The sequence below is a fragment of the Pituophis catenifer genome, unplaced genomic scaffold (genome assembly GCF_029215685.1).
Source record: "Pituophis catenifer annectens isolate HBS135680 unplaced genomic scaffold, rPitCat1.0.hap2 SCAF_10, whole genome shotgun sequence".
NCBI lineage: Eukaryota > Metazoa > Chordata > Lepidosauria > Squamata > Colubridae > Pituophis > Pituophis catenifer.
Window position 1 is genome coordinate 8,734,813 of NW_027256890.1, and position 11,934 is coordinate 8,746,746.

Here is an 11,934-nt window from a genome sequence, read left to right on the forward strand (position 1 = left end):
AAGGGAAGGTCGTAAAAACGGTGGAAGCCAAATTCACTGAGCCGTGGAAATTCGGGGCTCGTTTGCAGTCGTAAATCGAGGACAACCTGGGTATGAATCACATCCTTCGCTGGAAATGTTCGTACATGCGTTTTCTTAAGAACAATCCCGGTTTCCCCCTGTGGGAAAAAGAAGGGAAGACGGTGTGTTTGTGTGTGTTTGTGTGTGTGTGTGTACGTACATGCGCACACATGCAAATTTAACCTCGCCCTGTTGGCCGGGAAAGTGTGTGACTTGCCTCGGAGGAGTTGATCGGTATCGAGACGATAATAAAACATCCTCCTGCAAAGCAGGGGGAAATATGTCAGCCTGCCTGGAGCCCAAATAAAGGGAGCAGAGCAGAGCAGACTCCCCGAGGTGCCGAACAAGCCATAAATCCACACGCAAACGAAACAATCGCACCATCGCACACCTATCAGCCTGTTCTGTAGCAAGGGTTTGACACCAAGGCCAACGTGGGGCCGGCGATGAGGGTTGTGAAACGGTGGCGAAAAATAGCATGGATGGAGCAGCCACGTTGATAACAGGAGGTCCTTTTTTTTTTTTTTTTGAATTTTTTTTTTATTTTAAAAGAAAAACAAAACATAAAACCATCATCGTTTCAAACAATTACAGACAGCGTGTCGATCGGTTAACGTTCTTCTGTGCTTAATCCCATCTTCAGAGTACCCAATATATAACAAAAGCTTATTACACGTGAAAAAGAACTTCACATATTTTATCTTCACATCAACTTCATATTTCATATTTCATCTCCATGTTTTATTATCTATCCACTGATGGAACAAATCCCATATCAAATAATATTGTTTATCTTCCTGTTCTCTAATTTCATGTGTCGATTTACTCATTTCAGCACAGTCCATAGTTTTCTTAATAGCTTCATCAGCAGCAGGTATCTTCTCTCCTTTCCAATTTTTAGCAAATACAATTCTTGCCGCTGTTAAAACATTCACAATTTATTATTATTATTATTATTATTATTATTATTATTATTATTATTATTATTATTATTATTATATTTATTTATTTATTTATTTATTTATTTATTTATTTATTTATTTATTATTAGATTTATATTCCGCCCTACTCCCGAAGGACTCAGGGCAGTGAACAGCCAAGTTAAAACACATACAATATAAAATTTAAGTCTGGAGTCTGACATTCCAACATTTCTCCGATTTATTCTTGAACATTCTGGCTATCCTCGGGGGTAGGTGCCACTGATACAGGTGGTCCTTGATTTAGTTGGGTTGTTTAGCGGGACCAGAGGTTTAGTCTTCCGAGCTTTGGGGGTAGGAGTTGAAACAGTTGATGTCCAGGATGCGAGGGATCTGTAGATATTTTCACAGCCCTCTTTTTGACCCGTGCAGCATACAGGTCCTCCATGGAAGGCAGGTTGGTAGCCATGGTTTTTTTCTGCAGTTCTAATGATCCTCTGAAGTCTCTGTCTCTCTTGTTGGGTTAACTTTGACTACTAAGTGAACTGTGGTAAGGTTAAGGACTACCTGGATTTGCCTTCATCCTGTGTTTGCTGTCTCTGCCCTCAGCCCAACGCTGGCTCTCATCCTCACCTTCTGGCCGGCTACGAAGACGGATCAGTGGTTCTGTGGAATTTATCCATGGGGCGAATGCTGAGTCGGCTCACATGTCATCAGGAGCCGGTCATGAGCCTTGACTTCGATTCGGAGAAGACCAAGGGAGTGTCCGGATCCTCGGAGAAGAATCTTTGCGTCTGGAGCCACACTGGGCCGGAGAACCTGGAGGTCAGTCTCTTCATCGCCCTCCCTAAACCATTTCTTCTTCTTTTTTTTTGCACACTAACAATTCGATAGACTTGCAAAAATATTTAGGCACTTGGAGGGGCTGTTCGCGGAGGATGAGCTACTGAATCACAAGGCTGGTTGAGATCTCTGCTGATTTGGAGATGGGAACGGGCCATAATTTTCCATAAGTTTTTCTTTTTTTTAAATCTTTCCATCTTGATGAGGGGGGGAATGGATCAGGGGGCTCTCCAGATGTCTGAGGTTAGATCTCTGCATTGCTCAGAAAAGTGAGTGAGGAAATTTCATGGGGAATATCACAAAGAATACAAGTGGGGAAGATTGATTAAGAGATAACAGATTAACAGACTTGGAAGGGATCTCTCTCTCTTTTTTTTTTTTTTTGAGAATTTTTATTTTTTATTTTTAAACAAAACTTAAAACATAAAACAATTATCATCCATTACAATTACAGAAAGTGTATTGATCAGTTACAAATCTTTTGTGCTTAATCCTCTATCCAACATTCTCTTATTTAACAGTTTATTACATTATTATTCTCATTTACCAATTATTTGACAGTAGTTTATCCTCCATAAGGGATAAAAACCCCTCTTTATATGTTTTATTATCTTATCCATTTCATATTTCATTTCCATTCTTTCTTTTTTTTAAAAAAAAAATTGATTTTATATGCCGCCCTTCTCCGGAGACTCAGGGCGGCTTACAATGCCTTAAGCAATAGCCTTCATACTTTTGTATATTTATACAAAGTCAGCTTATTGCCCCCACAAACTGGGTCCTCAATTTACCTACCTTAGAAAGGATGGAAGGCTGAGTCAACCTTGAGCCTGGTGAGATTCGAACTTACAGTAATTGCAGACAGCTGGTCTTAATCACAATGCTATCAGTCTGCTGAACCACCAGGCCCGTCTAACCTTCTTGTCTAACCATTGTCTAACCATTGATAAAATAAATCCCATATCAAATAATATTGTTTATCTTCTTGTTCCCTAATTTCAAATGTCAATTTACTCATTTCAGCACACTCCAGAATTTTCTTAATAACATGGTCATCCGTGGGTATCTTCTCTCCTTTTCAGTTTTTAGCAAATACAATTCTAGCTGCCATTAAAACATTCACAATTAAATATCTCAATTCTCTATTGTATATTTCTGGTAAGATCCCTAATAAAAATATCTCTGCTTTAAAGTCAATGTGTTTCTTATTATTTTTTCCAACCATGTATGGATTTTAGTCCAATATCTTTTAGCTTCTGCACATGTCCACCACATATGGTAATATGAACCCGGAATCTGATGACACTTCCAAAATTTCTCCGATTTATTCTTGTACATTCGGGCTATTCTCGCCGGAGGTAGATGCCACCTGTAAAACATCTTATATAAATTCTCCTTATATGCTGTTGACATTGTCATTTTATAATTCTGCAACCATAGTTTTTCCCATTTCTCTAAATCAATCCCATGACCATTTTTCCCCCATGCAATCATTGTTTAACTTGTTCTTCTGCCAATTTTACTTCTAATAAGTAACTATCCTAGTCCAGTCCATTCCTGTCCTGTCCTATCCTAGTCCATTCCTGTCCTGTCCATTCCTGTCCTGTCCTGTCCTGTCCTGTCCTGTCCTGTCCTCTCCTGTCCAGTCCAGTCCAGTCCAGTCCAGTCCAGTCCTATCCTATCCCATCCTATCCTATCCTATCCTTGTCCAGTCCAGTCCAGTCCATTCCTGTCCAGTCCAGTCCAGTCTATTCCTATCCTGTCCTGTCCTGTCCTATCCTATCCTATCCTATCCTATCCTATCCTATCCTATCCTATCCTATCCTATCCTATCCAATCCTAGTCCTGTCCAGTCTATTCCTATCCTGTCCTGTCCTGTCCTGTCCTGTCCTGTCCTACCCTACCCTACCCTACCCTACCCTACCCTATCCTATCCTATCCTATCCTATCCTATCCTATCCTATCCTATCCTATCCTATCCTATCCTATCCTAGTCCTGTCCAGTCTATTCCTATCCTATCCTATCCTATCCTATCCTAGTCCAGTCCAGTCCATTCCTGTCCAGTCCAGTCCAGTCCAGTCTATTCCTATCCTGTCCTGTCCTGTCCTGTCCTGTCCTATCCTATCCTATCCTGTCCTATCCTATCCTATCCTAGTCCTGTCCAGTCTATTCCTATCCTATCCTGTCCTGTCCAGTCCAGTCCAGTCCAGTCCAGTCCAGTCCAGTCGTCTATTCCTATCCTATCCTGTCCTGTCCTGTCCAGTCCAGTCCAGTCCAGTCCTGTCCAGTCTATTCCTATCCTGTCCTGTCCTGTCCTGTCTAGTCCAGTCCAGTCCAGTCCTGTCCAGTCTATTCCTATCCTATCCTATCCTATCCCATCCTAGTCCAGTCCAGTCCAGTCCAGTCCATTCCTATCCTATCCTATCCTATCCTATCCTATCCTATCCTATCCTATCCTATCCTATCCTAGTCCAGTCCAGTCCAGTTAAGTCCATTCCTATCCTATCCTGTACAGTCCAGTCCAGTCCATTCCTGTCCAGTCTATTCCTACTGGACTGGACTAGGATAGGATAGGATAGGATAGGATAGGATAGGATAGGATAGGATAGGATAGGATAGGATAGGATAGGATAGGATAGGAATAGACTGGACAGGAATGGACTGGACTGGACTAGGATAGGATAGGATAGAAATGGACTGGACTGGACTGCACTAGGATAGGAATAGACTGGACAGGAATGGACTGGGATAGGATAAGGATAGGATAGGATAGGATAGGATAGGATAGGATAGGATAGGATAGGATAGGATAGGATAGGATAGGATAGGATAGGATAGGAAAAGACTGGACTGGACTTGACTAGGACAGGAATGGACTGGACTGGACTAGGACAGGAATGGACGACTGGACTGGACAGGACTGGACTAGGATAGGAATGGACTGGACTGGACTAGGATAGGATAGGAATAGACTGGACAGGAAAGGAATGGACTGGACTAGGATAGGATAGGATAGGATAGGATAGGATAGGATAGGAATAGACTGGACTGGACTGGACTGGACTGGACAGGAATGGACTGGACTAGGATAGGATAGGAATGGACTGGACTAGGATAGGATAAGACTGGACTGGACTAGGATAGGATAGGATAGGATAGGATAGGATAGGATAGGATAGGATAGGATAGGATAGGATAGGATAGGAATAGACTGGACAGGAATGGACTGGACTGGACTAAGGATAGGATAGGATAGGATAGGATAGGATAGGATAGGATAGGATAGGATAGGATAGGATAGGATAGGATAGGATAGGATAGGAATAGACTGGACAGGAATGGACTGGACTGGACTAGGATAAGATGGGATAGGAATAGACTGGACAGGACAGGACAGGACAGGACAGGACAGGACAGGACAGGACAGGATAGGATAGGATAGGATAGGATAGGATAGGATAGGAAAGGATAGGAATAGACTGGACTGGACTAGGATAGGATAGGATAGGATAGGATAGGATAGGGTAGGGTAGGGTAGGGTAGGGTAGGGTAGGGTAGGACAGGACAGGACAGGACAGGACAGGACAGGAAAGGATAGGAATAGACTGGACTGGACTAGGATAGGAAAGGAATAGACTGGACTGGACTGGACTAGGACAGGAATGGACTGGACTGGACTAGGACAGGAATGGACGACTGGACTGGACAGGACTGGACTAGGATAGGAATGGACTGGACTGGACTGGACTAGGATAGGATAGGAATAGACTGGACAGGAAAGGAATGGACTGGACTAGGATAGGATAGGATAGGATAGGATAGGATAGGATAGGATAGGAATAGACTGGACTGGACTGGACTGGACTGGACAGGAATGGACTGGACTAGGATAGGATAGGAATGGACTGGACTAGGATAGGATAAGACTGGACTGGACTGGACTAGGATAGGATAGGATAGGATAGGATAGGATAGGATAGGATAGGATAGGAATAGACTGGACAGGAATGGACTGGACTGGACTAAGGATAGGATAGGATAGGATAGGATAGGATAGGATAGGATAGGAATAGACTGGACAGGAATGGACTGGACTGGACTAGGATAAGATGGGATAGGAATAGACTGGACAGGACAGGACAGGACAGGACAGGACAGGACAGGATAGGATAGGATAGGATAGGATAGGATAGGATAGGATAGGATAGGATAGGAAAGGATAGGAATAGACTGGACTGGACTAGGATAGGATAGGAATAGACTGGAAAGGAATGGACTGGACTAGGATAGGATAGGATAGGATAGGATAGGAATAGACTGGACTGGACTTGACTAGGACAGGAATGGACTGGACTGGACTGGACAGGACTGGACTAGGGTAGGAATGGACTGGACTGCACTGGACTGGACTAGGATAGGATAGGATAGGATAGGATAGGATAGGATAGGATAGGATAGGAATAGACTGGACTGGACTGGACAGGAATGGACTGGACTGGACTGGACTGGACTAGGATAGGATAGGACTGGACTGGACAGGACTAGGATAGGATAGGATAAGATAGGAATAGACTGGACAGGAATGGACTGGACTGGACTGGACTGGACTAGGATAGGAATGGACTGGACTGGACTAGGATAGGATAGGATAGGAATAGGCTAGACAGGAATGGACTGGACTGGACTGGACTAGGATAGGATAGGACAGGACTGGACTGGACTAGGATAGGATAGGATAGGATCTGAATAGACTCGACAGGAATGGAATGGACTGGACTGGACTAGGATAGGATAGGATAGGAATAAACTGGACTGGACTGGACTGGATTGGACTAGGATAGTATAGGATAGGAATAGACTGGACAGGAATGGACTGGACTAAGGATAGGATAGGATAGGATAGGATAGGATAGGATAGGATAGGATTGGAATAGACTGGACTGGACTGGACTGGACAGGAATTGACTGGACTAGGATAGGATTGGACTGGACTGGTCTAGGATAGGATAGGATAGGATAGGATAGGATAGGATAGGATAGGATAGGATAGGACAGGACTGGACTAGGATAGGATAGGATAGGAATAGACTGGACTGGACAGGAATGGACTGGACTAGGATAGGATTGGACTGGACTGGACTGGACTGGGATAGGATAGGATAGGATAGGATAGGATAGGATAGGATAGGATAGGAATAGACTGGACAGGAATGAACTGGACTAGACAAGGATAGGATAGGAATAGACTGGACTGGAATAGGATAGGACAGGAATGGACTGGACTGGACTGGGATAGGATAGGATAGGATAGGATAGGATAGGATAGGATAGGATAGGATAGGATAGGATAGGATAGGATAGGATAGGATAGGAATAGACTGGACAGGAATTGTCTGGACTGGACTAGGATAGGATAGGATAGGAATAGACTGGACTGGACTGGACTAGGATAGGATAGGATAGGATTGGACTGGACTGGACTGGACTGGACTAGGATAGGATAGGATAGGATAGGAATAGACTGGACAGGAATGGACTAGTCTGGAATAGGATAGGATAGGACAGGACTGGACTAGGATAGGATAGGATAGGAATAGACTGGACAGGAATGGACAGGAATGGACTGGTCTAGGATAGGATAGGACAGGAATGGACTGGACTAGGATAGGATAGGACAGGAATGGACTGGATGGGACTGGACTGGACTGGACTGGGATAGGATAGGATAGGATAGGATAGGATAGGATAGGATAGGATAGGAATAGACTGGACTGGACTAGGATAGGATAGGACAGGACGACTGGACTGGACTGGACTTGGATGGGATGGGATAGGACAGGACAGGACTGGACTGGACTGGACTGGACTAGGATTGGATTGGATTGGATTGGATTGGATTGGATTGGATTGGATTGGATTGGATTGGATTGGATTGGATAGGATAGGATAGGATAGGATAGGATTGGATAGGATAGGATAGGATAGGATATAATAAGACATGACTGACATAGAATGGGACAGGACAGGACTGCACTGGACTGCACTGGACTAGGATAGGATAGGACGGGACGGGACTGGACTGGACTGGGACAGGACAGGAATAGACTGGACTGGACTGGACTGGACTAGGATAGGACAGGAATGGACTGGATGGGACTGGACTGGACTGGGATAGGATAGGGTAGGGTAGGATAGGATAGGATAGGATAGGATAGGATAGGATAGGATAGGAATAGACTGGACTGGACTAGGATAGGATAGGACAGGACTGGACTGGACTGGACAGGAATGGACTGGACTGGACTTGGATGGGATGGGATAGGACAGGACAGGACTGGACTGGACTGGACTGGACTGGGATTGGATTGGATTGGATTGGATTGGATTGGATTGGATTGGATTGGATTGGATAGGATAGGATAGGATAGGATAGGATATAATAAGACATGACAGACATAGAATGGGACTGGACAGGACAGGACAGGACTGCACTGGACTAGGATAGGATAGGATAGGACGGGACTGGACTGGACTGGACTGGGACAGGACAGGAATAGACTGGACTGGACTGGACTGAACTAGGATAGGATAATGAAAATGAAAATTTGAGGGCCAGAAAAATAAACTTACCCCTTTCCCACAGTAGCCAATTAGGATGGATTAAGGTTAACAAATTGAAATTGTCTTTTCCGTCTTCTTCTCTTTCTCTCCTTTTCCTCCTCTTTCTCTCCTTCTCCTCCCTCCTCTTTCTCCTTTTCTTTTCCTCACTCTCTTCTCCTCTTCCTCCTCCTCTTTCTTTCTCTCTCCTTCTCTCTTTCTCTCCTCCTCTTCCTCTTCTCCTCCTCCTCCTCCTGTACCTTGTCTTTCTCTCCTTTTCCTCCTTCTCCTCCCTCCTTTCTCCTCCTTTTCCTCCTTCTCTCTTCTCTTCTTCTTCCTCCTCTTTCTCTTTCTCTCTCCTTCTCTCTTTCTCTCCTCCTCTTCCTCTTCTTCCTATTCTCCTCCTCCTCCTCTGCTTTGTCTTTCTCTCCTTTTCCTCCTTCTCCTCTTTCTCTCCTTCTGCTCCCTCCTCTTTCTCCTCCTTTTCCTCCTTCTCTCTTCTCCTCCTCTTCCTCCTCCTCTTTCTCTTTCTCTCCTCCTCTTCCTCTTCTTCCTATTCTCCTCCTCCTCCTCTGCCTTGTCTTTCTCTCCTTTTCCTCCTGCTCCTCTTTCTCTTCTTCTCCTCCCTCCTCTTTCTCCTCCTTTTCCTCCTTCTCTTCTCCTCCTCCTTCTGTCTTTCTCCTTCTCTCTTTCTCTCTTCTTCTTCTTCTTCTTCTTCTTCCCCTTCTCCTCCTCCTTCTTTGCCTTGTCTTCCTCTCCTTTCCCTCCTTCTCCTCCTCCTCCTCCTTGTCCAGGCTATTATAAACCCCCCATTAAATTGTTCCCTTCTATCCATTTGAATTAATAATATAAACCAGATGAGGTATTATGTGGACATTCCAAGCTCCTGAGATAACCATGGCACTCCACTGTCCCTCCCCTGTTTTTATAGCAGGATTTATTCCCCCCCAGAAGCTCTCAATTCAGTAATGAGCCATTTCAGGATGGCATGACGGACGAGCGTTTGAGGTGGCCCCCGTTCCATTGGGTAGATTAGGGATGTCCAAGCTTTGCGACTTTTTAAGACCTGTGGACCTCAGTTCCCAGAATTCCCCAACCAGCCATTCTGGAAGTTGAAGTTCACCCATTTTACAGTGGCCAAGGTTGAGAAACACTACCCTAGATATATAACCCAGTGACAGAGTTGGAAGGGCCCTTGGAGGTCTTCTAGTCCAACCCCCTGCTTAGGAAGGAAACCCTACACCTCTTCAGACAAATGGTTGTCCAATCTCTTCTTAAAAGCTTCCAGTGTTGGAGCATTCACAACTTCTGGAGGCAAGTTAATTGTTCTCACTGTCAGGAAATTTCTCCTTTGTTCTAGGTTGCTTCTCTCCTTGATTAGTTTCCACCCGTTGCTTCTTCTCCTGCCTTCAGGTGCTTTGGAGAATAGCTTGACTCCCTCTTCTCTGTGACAGCCCCTCAAATATTGGAAGGCTGCTATCATGTCACCCCTAGTCCTTCTCTTCATTAAACTAGACATACCCAGTTCCTGCAACCGTTCTTCATATGTTTTCATCTCCAGGTCCTTCATCATCTTAGTTGCTCTTGTAAAGAGCAGGTAGAATTTGTGTCAGGAAACACAGAAGGCAATTGCAATGAAGCCTCTCTAAGTGTGCTTGTAGCTTATAAGTCATGTCATAGTGTCAAAATATTGGGAGAGAGAGAAATGGCAGGAAGTGGAGGACGGGAGAAACGGGGCTTCCATTCTTTGGGGAGAAATGAGGTCATCTTTAGCTGAGTGTTTCTTTTGTTTTTCCTTTGACCGCACAAACAAAACTTTTGCCATGCTCATCTCTCCACATCTGATCTTTTCCATAGCTTCAACAAACGTACCAGCTCACCAACCCTGGGATCTCCGAGGTGACCTTACGTCAAGACAAGAAGATCTTGGCCACAGCCGGCTGGGATCACCGCATCCGTCTCTTCGGCTGGAAGAAGCTTAAGCCGTTAGCTGTCTTAGACTACCACACATCAACAGTCTATTGTGTAGCCTTCTCAGATCACAACCAGCCCAGTGAGAGACTAATGGCAGCTGGCTCCAAGGACCACCGCATCAGTGTCTGGTCAATATATAATCAGACATGAAAGGAGAACTGGAGAAGACCAACATTTGCAGAGTTCAAAGATGAGAGAGAACCATGAAGGAGAACATCAACCAGTCACTGCCCTGCAGAATGGAAGGAGAACATCAACCACTCACTGTCCTTCAACCCTCAAAGAATGGAGAACTCTAAGAAACAAAAGACTACTAACACTAGAAGGTCGCGATATTCAAGCAGGATGGCATGCATCTTCGGGATCTGGCCTTCTAAAGAGCAGTCAGCGTTGATCTCTTCTAGGACTGACCGGTTGGATCGCCTTGCAGTCCAAGGGACTCGCTGGAGTCTTCTCCAGCACCAGAGTTCAAAGGCCTCATATTTAATATTACATATCATCACAGCAGCGAGAATAGTTTATGCCCAACAATGGAATATACCTAAAGAAAGGGAAATAATGAAGAAAATATTTGACTGCACAGAATGTGACAGACAGACATTGGAACTGAAAAATAACGGGAGAGACAGATTACTATGAGATTTGGAATAGATTTTACCAATGGTTAGGTTTAAGGAATGGAAGTCAGAACAGATAAGAACAAGGATGTGTAGATGGAAAGAAGATGTAATATATGTAGATGTAAGCGTCTATACAAGGTTAAGTATGTGTATATAATTAGTAATGCATATTGAATACACAAGAGGCTTTAGTTTTGTATGGCGGAGATAACGCCAAGATGGTTGCACCTTGTCCAACTTTTTTAATAATAAAGATTATATATATATTAAAAAAAACAACTCGCTGTCCTACAGAATGGAAGGAGGACATCAACTTTAGCATAAGCTAATGTTGAGTTCGATTCCAGGAAAAATCTTGGAGGATCCTTGGATGGAAGCCCCTCTCAGTCAGCTCCCCATTGCTACTGGTTGCCCAGTGACTGAGCAAGGGTCACCTGATGTCCCTTCTACTACTCAGCAATCTTACAATGCTGAGCAAGGATGCTTACAACCACACATTTGTTATGACAAGGGGGTCTCTCTCTCGCTCTCTCCCATCTCCCTCTCTCTCTTTCTCTGTCTTTCTTTCTCCTCTCCCTCCATCTCTCTCTCCCCTCTCTCCCTCTCTGTCTCTCCCCCCTCTCCCTCTCTCCCCCTCTCCCTCTCTGTTTCTGTCTCCCCCCTTTCTCTCCCCTCTCCCTCTCCCTCTCTCTCCCCTCTCCCTGTCTCTGTCTCTCCCCTCTCTGCCTCTCCCCCCTCTCCCTCTCTCCCCCTCTCCCTTACTCCCTCCTCTCTCTCTCCCCTCTCTCCCCTCTCCCTCTCTCTCCCCATCTCTCTCCCCCTTTCCCTCTCCCTCTCTCCCCCTCTCCCCCCTCTCCCGTCTCTGTCCCCCCTCCACCTCTCTCTGTTTCTGTCTCCCCCTTTCTCTCCCCTCTCCCTG

The 11,934-nt window shown here is 44.9% G+C and overlaps 1 protein-coding gene across 5 annotated transcripts in view; it reads left to right on the forward strand.

Annotated features, from left to right (window-relative positions):
* The window catches only part of GNB1L (G protein subunit beta 1 like), an 80,576-nt gene extending 69,429 nt beyond the window's left edge, over positions 1–11,147 (forward strand). For all 5 annotated transcript variants that reach the window (XM_070950748.1, XM_070950749.1, XM_070950751.1 and 2 more), the window contains exons 6-7: positions 1,590–1,805; positions 10,279–11,147. In XM_070950748.1, coding sequence (XP_070806849.1) covers positions 1,590–1,805; positions 10,279–10,545 — 483 coding nt within the window. In that variant the 3' untranslated portion in view covers positions 10,546–11,147. The remainder of the gene's footprint in view (positions 1–1,589; positions 1,806–10,278) is intronic.
* The last annotated feature ends 787 nt before the right edge of the window (positions 11,148–11,934 follow it).